Raw genomic sequence first — 18,884 nt, 5'->3', positions numbered from 1 at the left:
TGAGTTTATGAATCCTAATACTCTCGAGGAGACGACAATACCTTCTAAAGGAGTGGTGACGTTTGAATCCAAACCTTGAAGAGTATCAGAAGAGGAGGTAGAGAATTTTTGGAGCAAACCAGTGGAGGGGCCTTAGTCGAGCAAAAGGTTGGTTGGGAAGAAATTGTGTAATGATGGTCTTCGACACCAATCCACCAAGTGGGGGTGGGTAGAGAATTCTAGTTTCCAACCCCAAAATATTTTAATTTTAGGCATTAAGCAGTGAAGTGCTCAATTGAGTAGCATTGTCTACATCTAAAAGCCACCTTTTCGTAGTCTACAGGTTGCCTCCAAAATATCTTGCCTACATTTAATGAAATATCAACCGAAAGGCCTGTAGGGAGATCCATCTCCACACAAACTCAAGCACGAGTGGCACTGGCATAGTTAATTGTCTCCTCAAAGGTACATAAGTAATTTTCCTAAGCCATCGCCTATGGTCTGCAAACAATCTAGCTCCTAAAAGTGGACCCAAAGACAAGCATAAGTAAAAAATTTCATTCGAGAATCAAATGAAGGATACCAGAAGTTCATGCATAAGAAATCACCTTGAAATACCCACGAGCCCTTTTTTAACACCTTGTTCTTATCCTCTTTGTTTTCTTCATAGGGTGTCAGGTTAAAACATTGCATAAATAACAGAGTACACAAAATATATGGAACTCACAAGTGTTCTTTTGATTCATAATAAGCCAATACATACAATGATAGCAATATGTTTGACTACATTAGCATGTCCAAAGACTAGAAACAGATACAATATAAAGGAGTTTGGTCAGTTACCCTGTGCCAACTGCCGACAACCGACGGGTTAACTGCCGATGCTAACACAATTTACCTTAATGCTTAATTACCCGACAACATCATCCCCCCCAAAAAGAAATGTCATCTCCGGACGACAGACAACCAAAATGGGAATGATGTACAAGCAAAACTGAAACCCAAAACAAAAAATCACTGGGGAGGGCAAGAGGGCGTCCCTGAAGAAGAAGGGGCTGCTGATGTCGAAGCCAACTGTGCCCGCAACCGCATCACTTGATCAATTCGATAAGCAAGGTCCCGCTCGACCACTAACTAGTGCTCCTGTGACCGCTTCACCCTAAATACAACCTCCATGAGCTCCTTTTGCTTCGCCTCCAACTCTATCGCAAGGTTGGTAACACATGTCTCTGTTGTGGTCCTCATCTCTGACTCAGCCGCCAGTGCTACTCTCACAGAGCTCAATTCTCTCTTCATCGTGTCCAGAACCTCCTCCGCACGGCCGACTCGGGCTTGCTGCTGGGCCAACTCCGTCTCCAACGACGGGATGCGAGCGGCCAACTCCGCAGCTCTATCTGCCTGGATATGAGATTCAATGCTCTTTGTGCCACTTCCCATTCGTCACTTTGTATCTTTTTATTTTTGTCCTTATTTAGTATATTGGGCATAAATCACTTCTGTACATAGCAAGCACACACCATGTACACAAAACAAAAACAAAAACTTGCATTACTTCATCCCTCGTACATAATGTATGTCACTGACCTACTCATTACAATGGGGGTGTTCTTATTTATTCTCTCTGATCATCAGAGTTCATGTATTGCGCTCATCTTCTTGGCATTCCCTAAATTCCTGTAGAATTTGCTGTCGTCAGTTCTCTCAGTAGATGTCTTCCCTTCGGTTATGGAGAGCCAAAAATCCTTGTGCCAAAAGGTTAGGCAGTTCGCTCATCAACCGATTCACAACGTGGCTTACTCTGAGCGAAATCCACACAACATCTTCTGGGACATCTTTGGCAGTGGCTTCCCTCCGTAAGTGTGTTTCGATTGTCACCTGTATGAAGCAGGAGAAATCCTTCGTGAGTGTCTTTTCCCCCTCGAACAATTCTTCGGGTTCTCTGTCAGTGTCACTCGTTCCTTCTGGTAATGGTTGTCCCATTATCCGTGTGCCATGTAGTACATCCTTTTGCCCATTGCTCCCAGGTTTTTACTTAGGCAACGACGCCAAATGTTTTCATCATAGGGTGTCAGGTTAAGACATTGCATAAATGACAGAGTACAAAGAATATATGGAACTCACAAGTGTTCTATTGATTCATAATAAGCCGATACATACAATGATAGCAATATGTGCGACTACAATAACATGTCCAAAGACTGGAAACAGATACAATATAAAGGAGTATGGTCAGTTACCTAGTGTCAACTGCCGACAACCGACGAGTTAACTGTCGATGTTAACACAATTTACCTTAATGCTTAATTACCCAACAACACTCTTCAAATTCAAACTCCAGGACGAAGAAACCCCTAATGTTGGGGAAAATACAGATTCATCTTCCAAACAAAACTACCAATGCGAAGAAATCCAATTGTGCAAATTACAAAGTTTCGGCCAAATTTTAACAAATTAGCATATAAGTGCATGGGTTTGGAAGAAATCCTCTCAATCATGAATAGGCCCATCCACACAAATATTTGGGTCATGCTCAAGAGGTGATAGGGTTTTAAAGGAAAACTGTAGTAATAAATAATATTATATATAATATAGAAAATAGAGGCAAAAATAACAAATCACAATAACATAGAGAAATAGCGTGGTTCACCCAAAGTGGGCTACATCCACTAGAGAAAGAATTGTTCGCTTCTTTTCTATTATAGAGTGAAGAGCAAATTACAATATGATATTGAGTTGTAATACAATGCCCTCATAAAATAGGGTTGTCTTCTAGAGAAAACAAAGCACACAAAATGTCCATGGTTAGATCTATGACCTAAAGATAAATGGTCAAGATTTACAATGACAAATTATACATAAAATGTGGCTTCGGGGGCATTGCCCTTGAAATCCCTTGTCGAGGCACACAACCCATGGACTCCCTATCGAGGGGGCCATCCCCCTCGAACCCAGAAATAGAAACCTTAGACAATTTGATCAACAAAGGAGGAGACACACTTATGTTTTGGGGTTGACATGCCTTGGATTTGGGAGTAGCAAGCTAATTGGGAGGAGAGAGCCCTTTTCCTAGTGAAGCAAACCGGCCCAAATTGGATGGATGTGTAGAAGGGGAGTAGAATTGTGAAGCCCTATGACCATATCACAAGACATCCATAAAATGCATACCATTGCCATTGCCCAAAACACTATCAACATCTACAAGAACATAGTGACTAGGTAGGTGGAAACTTGATCCTTGCAATTGCCTATGACACTATCGTCATCCACATGAGAAGAACTAAAAATATCAATAGCCTTATCACTAAAAAAAGCAAAAGCACGCGACATAGCAGAGCAAAAATTTATATAGGATCTCAATCTAATGTAATTATTAAATATTTTTTTAATTATTAGTTTATTTAAAATAAAATATACAATTTAGCGTAGAATCATCAAATATGTAGTTAAATAATAATATATTTTATATTATAATCAATGTATATAATTATTATTTATTTATGAAATATCTCTATTTCTATCTTCCCCCCTACATCTCTCTTTTCCCTCTCTCAACACCTATCTCTCTATTACTTGTTTTTATTACCTTCTTCCTCTCTTGCTCTCACTCTCCCTCATACTTCCTCTATCTCTATCTTCTTATCTGTCCTTCCCCCCCCTCCCCTCTCTCTCACTCTACCTCTCTCTTTCTCTTTCTCTCCCTCCCTCTCTCTATATTCCCTTTATCTCTCCCCATCTCTCCCCATCTCTCCCTCCTTTACCCCCTCCCTATCCCCTATCCATCTCTTTATCTCCACCTCTCTCTCCCTCTCTCTTCCCATATATTTCTATCTATCCTCTCTCACTTTCTCCACCCCCCCCCTCTCTCTCTCTCTCTCTCTCTCTCTCTCTCTCTCTCTCTCCCCCCCCCCCCTTCTTTATATCTCCTTATATCTATATTGCTCTATTTACACACACACACACACACACATCCCTCATCCTCTATATTTCTCTCTCTCTTCCTCTCTATCTCCCTTTCTCTCTATCTTTATCTCTCCCTCTATCTCTATCTTTCTATCTATTTCCCTCCTTCTATCTTCCTCATCCCCCTTTTATTTCTAAACATGTATCCCTCTCTCTACCTCTCTCCCTCTCCCTCTACCTCTTATGAGACCTCTATATTTGTTGTGAAAATATTTAGTGTAGAATTATATAGAGAAAGGAATAAAAATTAAACACATAGATTTACATGGAAAAACTTGGTAAAAATATACTAGGAAAAAACCATGGGCAAAGATCTTTTGTATTGTATTTCTCAAGAATTTTCACAGTGTCAAGAAAACATGACTTCTTGTAGCGTTTTACATCTAGGTTGCTCAGTCCTAATCAAAGACAACTTTCTAAAAAAGAAAGTATGACTCTGCACAATGTCAAAATGGCTAAAAATAGAAAGTCCCAAAAATTTCAAACATCTTTGACGTGGCAAGAGGGATATAGCTAGCCCCCCTACAACCCTCGACCTTCAACCTTTGGCTTGAAGCCAGGTCTTTCAAACAACTGCGTTAGGCACAAGCCTAAAAAACTACCATGATAGCCCATGACGAGTATTTGTCACTGGTGGAATAACACTAGTGCCCTACCCACTCCTAACTTCATCACTATTGGAGTAAAACTATAATTGACTTCATATTCCAACAATATCTATATCTCTGTCTCTCCATCTCTATCTTTCCATATTTCTTCTTCCATCTTAATCCATCTCTATACTCCTATATCTCTCTCTTGTTCACCTCTCTCTATATAACACTTCATATCTCTCTAAATATCTTTCAATCTCTCTCTCTCTCTCCCATTCTCTTCCTCTCTCTCTTATTATATTTATCTCTCCCCTACCCCGCCTCTCTATTGCTCCCTCTTTACATCTCTCTCACTTCTTGAGCCTAATTATCTTCTCGATTAGTGATTTTCTTTCACTTGTGTTTGGATCCTTAAGATTGGATGCATATTTGATTTGAGGCTATCACTTTTCCATTGAAACTTTTGTTGGAGAAAACACATATTTTTCTAAATGGCCTACCAATTGACCTCGTGTGTTGCACAAATGTATATAAAAAATAGATCCAATTCTTTTATAATTGACTTTCTTCGATGTACTCATTACATACCAAAATGTGATTACTAGTTATAATGCTAGACTGATGCTAATCGCTACTTGGCACTCGTGAAGAAATAGTATTCAAATTGGGACATAATTTTTCACAAGAGTTTAACTATAATGTCTGCTTAGCACAAGGTTTCAAGAGTTAAACATAATTTTTCACAAGAGTTTAACGATTTAACAAATTGCACAAGGTTTAAAGAAATAGGAGTCAGCAAATCGCAGAAGCAGTCGGGGAAGGTACAAATGCTATCAATACTCACTCAAATTCGCTAACCTCGTAGAATACAGGGCCGTCTATATAAATTCCTGTGACAGATTTCATTCGTCTGGAGCTCAAGAGAGCAAAGGGTTTAGGTTTTGTGGTCTAGGATAATGGCAGAATCGGCAGCGGATGTGCCGCCCGCGCCTCCTCCATATGCAGCGGTGGTTACGCCAGACGCCAATGTGGACGCCTCGTCAGAGAATTTAAAATCAGGAGGCGGAGAAGAAACGGCTGAAAGCCGAGCGAAGCCGTGGCACGTGTACACGGCCGAGCAGGCGCAGGAGCTGAAGCAAAGTTTAGTGGAATCCACCGACTCTGCCTTGCAATCGGTAAGGAATAATTTCGGAGAGCTGCGGGCCAATTCTTCAATTCATTATCGAACAATGCTGGTAATTCTTTTCATTTTTTTCTGTCATTGCTTAAAAAACTTCATTTGCTTTTATTGCAAGTAGTAAAAATTTAGCAACGAATAGTTAAACCGTTTTTCAATTTTCTGTTAACTATACCTTTTTAATTCCTTGGATTTGGTAAACCGAAAATTTCCTCCCTTGCGGCTTGATCTAAGTAGATGCCACGAGAGTATCCTTTTGTTCATATGGTCTGGCCTGATGGGGTAAACTATTCCCAGCAAGTTGAATAAGATGCAGTATGCAACATTTCTCTGTTTGAGCTCATCCACTCAATTTCTTTTAACATTCGGCAAAATGTCTTAAAAAAAATTAAATTAAATTCCACTCAATGAGATTCTTTGTTTTTTTGTCCTGAAAGATTTCTTGGATTAAACGTTGAAATGCAATACATTTTTACACACAAGTGTTTATGCATAGCATGATTTGAATTTGCATATTACGTCTGTTATGAACGATAGGTTCCCGTGATCTAGTGATGATTTTACTGCCTTGTATATGCTTTTTTTTTGGGTTTATTTCCTTCCAAATATATTTGTCCTTTGAAAATGAAAATATACCTTAATTAGTGTAAGACTTTTTATGGCATTGCGTAGAAGGACCTTTTTATTAAAATTCCACTGAGAGAGAACTAGGAGACCAGATTTCCTTTCCACTCCCAAAACATTCTGATATAGGATCTCTGGGAAACTCATTTTTAGATAAAAAGACAAAAGACAGCCAAGAGTTGGATGAGATTCACGATTCACAGAATTCAAGACCAGAACAAAGCAGACTTAAAAGAAAACCACGCAGAGGCATTTTTGGAAGATCCGGAGTTTTACTATCTTTCAAAACATGAATTTTATCCCATGGGATGTGTCTGGCAACTAGAAGTTGTAATAAAAATTGAAAAGCCAAATTCAGGAAAACATATATATTACCAAAATATTATAATGGGACCAGATTCATGGTTATTACAATTCGAAGAGCAATCGAATGCCTCATTTGCATAATGGGAATATATATATATATATATAAGCATGACTGCAACAATGTGCTTAATCTGGCACTCACGGGTTTAACAAAATAACAAATACAAGTGCCTAAATAGACTAACAACCCATAACAAATTACAAACAAATAAACAAACCAAACAGACCATACGGGAATAATGTAATACCCAACATTCCCCCCTTATTACTTCATTTCTTTAAAGTACTAATAAGTGAATCCTGAAAACTTTCAAACTTCACACGTGGAAGTGGCTTGGTGAAGATATCAGCACATTGTTCCTTAGTTGAGCAGAATTAAAGCTGGATGTTGTTTTGTTGAACATGTATTGTATGAAGTGACAGTCAACTTCAATATGCTTGGTCTGTTCATGAAACACTGGATTACGGACAAGCTTGAAAACACTCTGATTGTCACAATAGAGAACAGTGGGCTGATTTTGAGGTACCCCCAAGCCTTCCAATATGCAACGTAGCCAAACTGCTTCACAAACTGCTGCACTTGCTGCACGATACTTTGCTTCTGTTGAAGAACGAGCAACTGTGGCTTGCTTCTTACTTCCCCAAGAAATAGGACCAGAACCCAAGAAGAAAACAAATCCAGATGTGGATTTCCTATCATCAATTGAACCTGCATAATCAACATCTGTATACCCTGTCAAGAAGAATTGATCATTCTTTTTGTATTCCAAACCATGATTCATTATACCTTGGATGTACCTTAGTACCCGTTTTGCTGCTTTTCAATGACACATTTTTGGTTCTTGCATGAATCCTGATAGATAATTAACAGCAACACTAATGTCCAGTCTAGTGTAAGTCAGGTAAATCAAACCTCCAATCATTTGACGATAGAGAGTTGCATTCACCTGAGAAGATGTATCAGATGTAGATAACTACAAACCTGATTCCATAGGTGTAGACCTGGGCTTGAAATCCATCATTTTGAATTTCTGAAGTAGTGTCTTGGCATATTTTCTCTGTGACACAAATATATGGTGATTTGTTTGCTACCTTAAAATATCCAAGTTATGGATCTCAGTTCTTAGTGTAGGGGTTAACAGAGAGTACCTTAGCCTCTGCTGTGGTTACAACCTGCAGAAACAAAGTCAGAAGATACTACAAATTACATTAAGGAATGATCATATAAGCGACTATACATATAGAATTAGCTATGTATAACATAAAGAGGGATTCTTGTAATATTAAAGAGTAAAAATCATGAATTTTGGTAGTGAGCTATAGTGCAATAGTTGGTAGGGTGTCTTGATTAAAAGTTCCCCCTACCAAATGTATCCATATAGGGTGCCCTCGTACAGCAGTTCCCCCTACCAAATGTATCCATGTAGGGTGCCTTTGTACAGCAGTTCCCCCTCTAGAGATAGCGTTCAACAGTATCATAGATCAGATTCATAAACATGAATATATTGCCAACCAAATATGCAGAATGTTATCAGCATTAGTCGTAAATATGCAAGGTATTAATACTGTGAATATATAGATATTATCATGCAAAAATTACCATGCAATGCATCTACAGTTTGCTATATGTAATTCCTGGAATTCATACCAGTTCGGATATATGGCTGAGTATATTTGTAGCAGGTATTAGGCTTTTGTCTTATTACTTACTTCTTCCTTTATTTCCCTTGATTACCTCTTCTATCATGGTGGTAAGACCACCATCAATGGTCACGTCCTTTAGAGGCAGCGACCCCTTTGAAAGCTTGCGGCCTTTCCTTCATTACTTCTCTCAACCACGGCAACCCAAGCTGTGCGCTCCAATCAATGCTCCAATGATCGATACTGGAATAATCAGCATATATGCTCTATGTAATCCCCCTTTGCTGGAATGATGTCAAACCCTTTCTTATACCTTGCTGATTGAAGGGATTGGTTGTGTTCAAAGGAACATGTCTTATGCCTTCTCCCAAATCGCATCTCTTACCATATGCAAATCGTGCCGTTTCATAACAAACCAATTTGTTATTCAAATTGTGTCTTTTCATACGGTTTTCTTGTAATTGCTGATGTTCTTACGGTAATGACTAGTCATCTCATTTTAATGGTATTATGAATATATATGAAATTAAGTATGATTGTGATACATATTGCAGTCTATATTAATATTACTGTTAAATTCTGCAGAAGAACATTATCGGACTTCATATATTAAACATACATATTAAGCACATCCTCATGCTTACCACCAAGAACAAGGATGTTACTTCCTGTAACTTAATAACAGTTCTGATCTAATCTGATCTGATTGATGGTGATGTCACTAATTGCTTTTGATTTCTTTCCTTTATATCTCTCAGTTTGAGGGAGAGGTCACCTCTTCATTATCTATGCCCTTTGGCAAGAGACACACCCTTTCACCATTAGCACCCTTTGAAAGAGTGCAACTCTTAATTATTTCTGCCCTTTGAAAGGGACACAACCTTTCGCAATCAAGTCTCCACTTTTATTAAATCAGATCTGCACCTCTGATTCCCAAATTATTTCTACCTTCAAATGAGTTCTCATCTCCCTTTTATACCTCATATTTGGGAGAGTCACAACTTAGCATTTCATGCCTTTTGACCATTCGTTAACTTAATTAAATTTTAATTATGCTTAGTTATATTCTTTTATATTTTAATTTTTTATTCTTTTATTTTTTTAAGAATTTTATTATTATCATTTAATATTAAATTCTATTCCAAAGTGGGGACATTACATACCTCTAAGCCTAGATAATAGTGTAGTAGCCCAAGATCTGTCATATCAAATGCCTTCTTGAGATCATTCTTGGTTGTCTGAACCATTTCTTTTGAGCTTCCTGTGATAACTAAGTCATCAACATACACATTAATTATCACAATATCTCCCCTTGATCCTTGAGGTGGAGATTTGGATCATGTGTATGCCTAGTGAAACTATGTTGTAGCAAATGCTCATCAATTTTGATATACTAGGCTCTAGGAGCCTATTTAAGACCATATAGTGACTTAACAAGTTTGCATACCTTTTCTTCTTTACTAGGTGCAATATATCCCTCTGGTTGAGTCATATATACTTCTTCCTTAAGGTCTCCATTGAGAAATGCACTTTTTACATCCATTTGGTATAGTTTCCATTCAAATTGTGCTGCTAAAGCAAAAATCATTCTAATCGTTTTTATCTTTGCTGTGGGAGCGAAGGTTTCTTCACAGTTTATCCCTTCTTTCTGGGCACAACCCTTGGCTACAAGTCTAGCCTTATGTTTATTTATACTACCATATGCTTTATACTTTGTTTTGAATATCCATTTGCATCCTATTGCTTTCTTACTAGGTGGTAGATCAAAAAGCTCCCAAGTGTTGTTTTTCATCAGAAATTGATACTCTGCCTCCATAGCCTCTTTCCAAGGCTTTGATTCAAGTGCCTCTTGAACTGTAGATGACTCAAAATTATCAACAATTGAAGTCATTAGTGCAAAGTTTACCTCATTGCGAGCCATGCTGTGAGTCCTCGGACCTGAAGTGGAAGTGTTTGGGACTCCATTTGGCTTTGCATCTTGAATGGTACTATTATACCACTTCGGTAATGATTTTGTGACATTGGTAGGAGTTGATTGACTATGAACATTCCCATCATTTTTACCATCCATGTTGAATATAGGAGCACTATCTGAAGTAGGTGATGACGTGGGAGGAGAACTTGACTCACTCTTCTCATAAAAATTACATCCCTACTAATGCAAATCTTCTTTGTGTTGGGATCCATGAGGCGATATGCCTTGGATTCATTACCATATCCAAGAAGAATACATTGCATTGACTTTTCATCTAGCTTCTTCCTTTTTGGTTTAGGAATATGCATATAGGTAGTGCATCCAAACACACGAAGATGTGAGATAGAAGGCTTTACCCGTGTCCACACTTCTTTTGGAGTGATGCCATCAAGGGCTTTGGTTGGTGCACAATTCAAAAGATAAATTGCCGTGTTAACAACTTCAGCCCAATATGCATGCTCTAGTTGATAATCTTTCAATATACTTCGGACCATCTCCACGATGATGTGATTTCTTTGTTCTGCAACACCATTTTGCTGAGGTGTGTATGCTGCAGTGAGTTGATGCTGAATGCCATTTTCCTTCAGATATGTGGAGAATTTTGTGTTGGTGTATTTCCCCCTCGATTTGAGCAGAGGACACGAATACGATGATTTGTATCTTTCTCCACAAGAGTACTGTTGTGACCATTTCACACATCGCCCCATCAAAATGGGGACCCCCCTTTTTTTTGAGTTCTAGTTGCTTAGTCTAGCCTCTCTCTCCTTTTCAGGATGAAATGAGTGAGTTTATAAGGTTTGCATCCCTTGTTAGTTGATTAAAGGTCTAGTTAAGGAGTTCATTGAAGTTGCCCACTTCATGTTGAGTGATAGATGAGTGGATTTTCCTTGAGTCTTTTGCTTGAGAATTGGTGTAAGTATGAGTTTGAGCAATTGAATGAATTATTCCAAGGATTGAAATCTTGTGCAATGAAGTAATTAATAAGCTCATTTGTAATCCGCCTCGTCTTTAAGTCTTCTCTAGGTTTTAACTTCATGACTCACACTTTCGAAGCGAACTTCATGTTTGAAGGATATGGAGCGAACTTCAGGTTTGACGCTTTTGGAGTGAACTTTATGCTTGGGAGATTTGGAGCGAGCTTCTTCATGTTCGAAGTGGAAGAATGAAGGAAATTCCCTACTTCATGATTTCACGGTCACCCCTTGGAGCGAACTTGAACTTCATGAGTTGATGGTTAGGAGCGAAATTCACACTTCAAGAGTTAACATCTTGGAGGGAACTTCATGACTTTGCCTATAAGAGCGAAATTTCTTACTTTGTGACTTCACCTTTTGGAGTGAAATTCCTACTTCAGGAGTTGCCTTCTTGAAGCGAACTTCATGACTTCACTTCTTGGAGCGAATTTCATCAATGAGCATGCACAAGCAATCCTACATGAGCGAAGTTGAATGAGAAATGAAGGATGATCGCCTTGAGTAGATGCAATGCCAAACGAACTTCATGACTTTGTGTTGTGGAGCGAACTTCATGAGTTGTCATTTTGGAGCGAACTTAATGATTTCACCCCTTGGAGCGAACTTGAACTTCATGAGTTGATGGTTAGGAGCGAAATTCATGAATAGAGAGATTGGAGCAAATTACATCTTCAAGCCTTCGTAGGTAAAGTTGACAATCAAAGGAATGAAGCAAATTCAAGAACATCAACTTCATGAATCCAACTTTTGGAACGAAATCCTTACTTCATGATCTCGCAGTTTGGAGCGAACTTCAGGATTGGAGAGTTTTGGAGTGGATTTCACATTTAGGACAACTTCATGAGTTGGAGTGATGGAGCGAACTTCAGGTTTGAGAGATTAAGAGTAATGCTTGGAATATGTGAACAAACTTAGCAAACAAGGTGATGGAAATGAGACTTCATATACACACTTCCCTTAGAACGGATTTTGCAACTTCATGAACTTGGACAATTTGGAGCGAACCTATTGACAACTTCGTGAGTTCAATATTCGGGGCGAACTTCAGGTTTGAAGGATTCTGAGTGAACTTCATGTATAAGTGATTTGGAGCGAACTTTTTCTTATGTTGGTAAATAACCTTAAGTGTTGCACATTGAAAGAAGATTAACAATGACACTTTGGCGCCCTTGATATAATTCTAAAATTCAAAACATTCAAGTCGACCAGCAAGAATGAAACCAAATTTAGTTTTATTTTTATTAGACAAGTCGGCCTTAGGGTAAAAGACACATCCATTCACCTTAGGTGCCTATAAAGGTAAGTTTGAAATCCTCATTTCAACATCCCTTCAAATTAAAACATCTCTGATTAGCAGAATCAATCACCAAATTGATTCTGCTAATCAGAGATGTAATAATCATTGAAGTTATCAAAGCGAATTCAATCATTCAAGTTGCAGGTTCAAGGGTAATAATCAGCAAATTTTATCTGAGAGAGCAAATACCTACAGCAGACTCACCCCAAAGATCAGCAAGTTCATTTTTTGGAGGGCGAATTTGTTCATCTTCATCTAGCTCTTGCAGATTTTTCTTATCATCATTAGTCTTCACGCAAGGTGAAATCAGTAAAATCTGAGGTGTAGTATAGCATTTTGCTTGATAGAAAAGTCATCTTAGGTCTGATTATAGTTAAATTTTGATTGAGTTTCATTGAATCAGATCTACATTAACCACAAAATCAATCTTGTTCAGTCATTAAACTCATATTCAGTAAGAAGATTGATTTGAATTTTCATTTCACTTACCTTTCACGATGAGTCTAACTTACACATCTCTTATAGGTGAAGGATGGTGGCTCCCAAACAAAACAAGACTCTTTCCCGTCAAGCGCTCATCAAGGAAGATATGAAGGGGAGTGCATTCGAGAGCAGGATCAGGTCAAATTGGAGCAAAGTTGGAGACACTAATCTTGGCAAGTTCGATACCAAGAAGTTTTGCCACCCATCATAAATCAACGAACCTACAACGACAACCAAGAAGATGATTGAAAGTGGACTCATAAATGCAGCTGGCTTTCCTCCCGCGGTGCAATGCTATGAGCTCATCGTAGAGTGTGCTTAGCACTATGACTCAGAATCAAGGAGAATTATGGCGAAGGATGGGAAAGTGCTCGCATATCTCTTGGAGACAGCAATCAGCGAGTCATTTCATCTACCCGAGCCCAAGGAAACGGTCTACATAACCTTGGAAGGAGCTAAATCAGCCTACGACGATGACTCTGATGTTTGCGCGAAGATCATCGACAAATTTTGGTTGAAGAAGAGTAGAGGAGGGAGAAGCAGATGGCCCGATAGACTACACAAGGTAGACTTCAATGATGAATATAGAGACTTCATCACCTTGCTCCATTGATTGGTAGGTGCACCTGAGGCTTCGTACTTTGAGGAATGGATGTTCTACTACATTGAGACTGTCACCTGCGACAAGAAGGCAATCAATTGGGCAAGACTCATTAGCAACAACATTGATAAGCAATTAAGGAGGCTAATGCGCACCAGAATGTTCTATATGAGCTCTTACGTCATATACTCCATTGCGAGAAGTTTTTGAGTATCCGAGACTCATGTATACAGGCGTAGTTGGAAGGAGACCTGGAGAGATTAAGGTGTATGATTGTTATTCGCAGCTCAAACATCCACCAAAACAACACTATAGGAGGGTGAATGATGCATTCACTATGCATATCACACGGCAATTCCGAGGTGGATCCCAACAAAGACTCTCCAGAAACGCAGGCGTTGGTAGAGCAACATGGTGCGTGGTTCATCCAGTTCCTGAAGTTCACCTACGTCAGAGTTCAAGGATCTCCCGTTCCTCCCTACATGTTGCCGCAATACCCAACGAATAGAGTGGTGCTACTCGAGGTGGTGAGACAGATATTGGTGCACATCAAAGCATATAGACATAAGCATGGAGCCGGTGTTTCTTTCCCATTACACTTGGAGATTCCATTGAGTCATGCCCATCCATTCATGCAGCCGAAGATGCTGAGCGAGAGTTAGCACTTCATTCACTCAAGCTATTCACAATGAGAGATTGCTTTGATCCATATGGCAATGTAAAGGAAGTTTTGGGAAGGAACAACAGGCATCGATGGAATCTTGAAGATTATTGGATGAATGTTCAAAATGATATAGAGGTGAAAAAGATGTATTCTAGGCTGCCCCTCGATAGTGGTAGATATCTTCAAGGAGCCTACGCCAAAGAAGACAAGGAGATCAAATTCAAATGGGCAGATTTGGAGATTGATGATTTGAAGGAGTTAATGAAGTCAGTCTTGGAGTATACTCGCATATGGGTAGATGTGTAACACCAAAAGTTGAAGGAGCAAAATATAACACCAACATTCTACTTAGAAGAAAGAGGAGAAGAAGATGAAGCTAATGCAAGTGGCAGCGCACCTCAACCATCTCATTCAAGAGGATCAAAGAGGAAGGAAGATCAGGGTGAAAAGGAACCTGCAAAGAAGAAGCATAAATCAAATGCGAATCATCCTCCTTCCAGACCAAAAGAACTAAGGATGGAAAAGGAGTTGAGTCAAGGAGCATCAATTAAGTCTACAGTCCACAATGCTAAAGACAAAGAGAAGGTATCTCAAGAACAAGAAGATTTCACCCACCTCATTCAAGAGATTGAAGAAGGCGAAGAAGATAATGATGAAACTACTTCACCACCTAGAGATGAGCAAATGCACGAAGGAGCACAAATTCAAGAAGGGAGATCTATTCTGGAGTGGTTAAAAGAAAGGCTAGCTCAAGAGGTGATAGTGGCCGAAGAAGAAGAACAAACATATGACATAGCGAGTCTTCTAAGCCAAACTCGAGAAGTCATTGAGAAGAGGAAAGCTACGAAGATGTCAAAGGTGATCAGAGATGACTCGGGATCAAGAAAGCTGCAAATAGCCAATCCAAGAGTTGAGAAATATGAAGGAGAGATTACAGACGATGAGTACGATATGGAGACCATTGACTTGGGTCCACCCACCTTCGAGTAGGCCGTAGGTGATGCGATTGATTCAGTGAAGGCCGTCAACGACATGTTGAGAGCTGAAATAGAGAAGAATAGAAGATTAGAAAAGGAGATAAGTGCATGGAGGAACTATGTCCAACAGTTTCAGCAACCATTGACACATCAAAGTCTAGCAGCTACACCACCTCCCTTGCTTCCCGCAGAGTCAGTTGATCATATGGAGAAAATGAGGAATTCAACACAATTGATGGATACATGGATAAAGGATTCATACACTAGAGTGAGCAAGTTCATGAAGGGCATCATGCAAACACTTGATACAGTCATAAGGGTCCTTGGGAGAACTCATGTCCTCATAGAGGTCTCCGAAGCATTTCCTCATGCTAGAGATGTTATCATCCCAACGCTTCAAGTAATAAGGAAGACACCAAGAGAGGTCCTATCAAGGGAGAAAGTAAGAAGAGAAGGAACTACCCCTAATCTTCTACAATGGAGTAGCCTGCTTTGCACAAAGAAGATTATTTTCGAGGAGATTGGAAACGGATGTAGTCAAGTTTAAGATGATATGCACCGAATCCATGATAAGATAGTGGGAGTAGCACAGGTTGTCTTAGGAAGGGAGATTGATCCAAGGACAGTTATAGAGGCCAAGGAGTTGCAAGAAAGAATAAAGGTTATCTTCCACGGTACTGATGGTATGACAACCAAAGAGCAAATGAATGATATGCTAGAGTTCGTAGTCTTGGCAAGTAAAACTCAAGAGCTCGAACCTGAATGGGAGGATGCCATCGGCAAAGCTTTCGACGAAGTCATGCACATGGAAGAGAAGCTGAAATCTCTACCTGAGATCCCGATGACTGAGATAGAGGAGATGGTGACTAGATTCATCAAATATGCTAGAAAGGAATGTGAGAAAGGGGACCAGATTCTAGAAGATAGTTTGTTATGATCCCATGTGGCATTTCATGTTCCTATTGGAGGATGCTTCCTCGGTTTCCATGCTGGCACATGCGATTTTCCTATTGGCTGATTCATGATGATGATTATCTAGATAGGGTTTTCATTTGTATCAAACCCTAATCAGGGTTGAGCTGGCAAGATCTTGGCCCTTGATCTCCCTTCAATCTCGGCCTCTTTTGGGAGTCTTACATAAGCTCCGCTCATTTCATTTGTAAAAGTTAATGGCAAGGTTAATGATGTTTGTAATAGCAATAGAGTAGAAGAGAGAGTAATAGTGCTAGAATATTAACAAGAGAAAGACTTGAAGAATTGTTGTTGTTTGGCTATTGGATCAATAAAACATTGAAGTTATGGTGTTTTTGCTAAATCCTCGAAGCTTATTGCATGGTTCTTTTGTCATCTCAAGTCAATCTTTGATGTTAGTTTTAGTGTTCAGATCAAATGATGGAATGTTGCATTTGATATATTGTGGAACTTGTTATCCATACCACTAGCTTCTTGCTGATTGTAAGCGAGCCTTGTGTGGTCAACTAGAACATTTGAAAGTGTTTAAGTTTGATTATTGCTAAATCATTGATATGCATTCAATTGATGGTGTCTATGATTAGTAGTAATTTGAAAATCTCCAAACATCCTTAGAAGATTGCACTAGTTTTAGTGGAGTTGTTTGTGTATGGCAAAGCTATAACTGGTTGAGTTTCACTTTTGTCATTTCTTCATCCATTCATTTTAGAATAGCTTAGAATTTCTCTAATCCCTTATTTTTTGCCATTTTTTGATAATCATTTAGTAGTCTTGGGAAGGAATCCCATTGCATACCATCTGCCAATCACTTCATGAAATCTTTTCGAACCATAAATGCCCCTTGATGAAACAACAATCACAACGACTAACTAAGCTTATCCACATGTAGTGATCCTACATACATGAACCTTGGAGTCTTTTTGGGTGATCCTTAAGCTAATCTTCAACAACCAAGAGATTTTATTCAAGAGAGGATAAGATACTTAAGGTATTTTATTCTATGTTTGCATGTGCCTAAAACACACATCAACAAGTATGAAACATTTTAAAGTAGGAGAAGGCCTTATCTTTATGCTGCAAGCAATATACCCACATTTTCCTTGTATGATCAACAAAAAGCTGAAAGTACCTATATCCATTGTGACTAGGTGGCATGGGACCACACAGATTGGTATGTACCAGCTGCAAAGGTTGGCTTGTACGATGCTCACTGGGATAAAAGGGTTCTCTGTGTTGTTTTCCAGCAATATAGATAGAACAAACAACTCTTGACTCTTCAAGTGACGAAAGCCATTTGACCATGCTTTTCTGACTAAGTTTTAGCAAGTAACTAGTGCTTAAATGACCAAATCTATGATGCCAAAGTAGAGCAAGATCATTTTCCTTGGTCACTAAAGATTGATTATTAGTAGTTGTATCAAGCCCAAACATTTTACCAATCTCAGTAGCATTGGCAACAATCTTGTCATTTTTAGACTTATCTTTGATAAGACAAATCTTTTTATCATGATTGTTATCAAACTCAGTCCTAAGGTCGTGGTCAAGAAATTGATTAACAAAAAGGAGATTTTTGGTAAGTCTTTGCACGTACTAGACATTAGTAATCTTGCAACAATTAATGCCAAACTTCAAAGAGATGTCACCAATACCTTTGATTTCATGGGTGGTATAATCTCCAAGAGTGACTGTACCGTGATGGGGTTTCAATGTGAGAAACCGCTCCTTCTGTCTAGTCATGTGCTTTGTAGCACCAGAGTCCACATACCATATGGAAGTTGATTGTGAACCATCTTCTGAAGTGTGAGCTGACAACACGTATTCCTCATCTAGAGAATCTTCTGCTTCAACAACATTTCTTTGTTGTTTGTCTTTGCGCTTCTGCTCCCAATGTGGTTTGCCACTTTGAACTGGCTTCTTTAGATGTGATTGGTGGGTTGATCCTTTGTTCAAGGAATTGTACCAACAATTTTTCAGATCATGTCCAATCCTTTCACATATTGGACACTTCTTTGGAGATTTGGAACAGTTACAAGATTTAGGTGGTCCACCAGATTGCTTCATAGGCTTCTTGCCTTTATGATGAGTGGTCATGGCATGATCCTCCCCCTCATGTTCGTGCCTTAGAGATTCTTCTTTTTGAAGTAGATTCTCTAACTTCTCAAAGGTGGGTGTCGTCTCTGTGACATTCAAAGTTGTCACAAAAACTTTATATTTGGAAGGTAGCGCCTATAGAATAATAGGCATCAATACTGCATCATCAACTATTTCCCCCAATGCTTGTAGCAAGGTGCTCAACTTGGCAATCCTGTTAAGGAAGGATTCCAACGATTCTCCATTCTTCATTTTCAAGCCATGTAACTGACTTTGCAAATTCGGGATCTGATTCTAATTCTTCGCCTTATACACCAACTTGAGCTTGTCCCATGTGTCTTTGGCTGTGGGCGAGTCACGGATAAAGGGCTGAACATCATTAGACACACTGAACAAAATGATCAATTTTGCCTTTTTGTCAACTTGATCGAATTTGTTTAGCTCATCGGCATCCGTCTCATGTCATGTTGCAGTACTGCTCACCACATCCCAAACTCCCTCAAATTTGAG

At 39.1% G+C, this 18,884-nt stretch overlaps 1 protein-coding gene across 2 annotated transcripts in view; it reads left to right on the top strand.

Moving 5' to 3' along the window:
• The first annotated feature begins 5,174 nt into the window (after positions 1-5,174).
• Positions 5,175-18,884, top strand: part of LOC131066494 (RGS1-HXK1-interacting protein 1) — a 141,061-nt gene continuing 127,351 nt past the window's right edge. The window contains exon 1 of one of the 2 annotated variants that reach the window (XM_058001265.2): positions 5,175-5,707. In XM_058001265.2, coding sequence (XP_057857248.2) covers positions 5,489-5,707 — 219 coding nt within the window. In that variant the 5' untranslated portion in view covers positions 5,175-5,488. Of the gene's footprint in view, positions 5,768-18,884 lie in introns of both variants that reach the window. The other variant, XM_058001264.2, reaches the window with a different exon arrangement.

The sequence above is a fragment of the Cryptomeria japonica genome, chromosome 8, assembly GCF_030272615.1.
Source record: "Cryptomeria japonica chromosome 8, Sugi_1.0, whole genome shotgun sequence".
NCBI classification, from domain to species: domain Eukaryota; kingdom Viridiplantae; phylum Streptophyta; class Pinopsida; order Cupressales; family Cupressaceae; genus Cryptomeria; species Cryptomeria japonica.
This window is presented reverse-complemented; position numbering and strand designations above follow the sequence as displayed.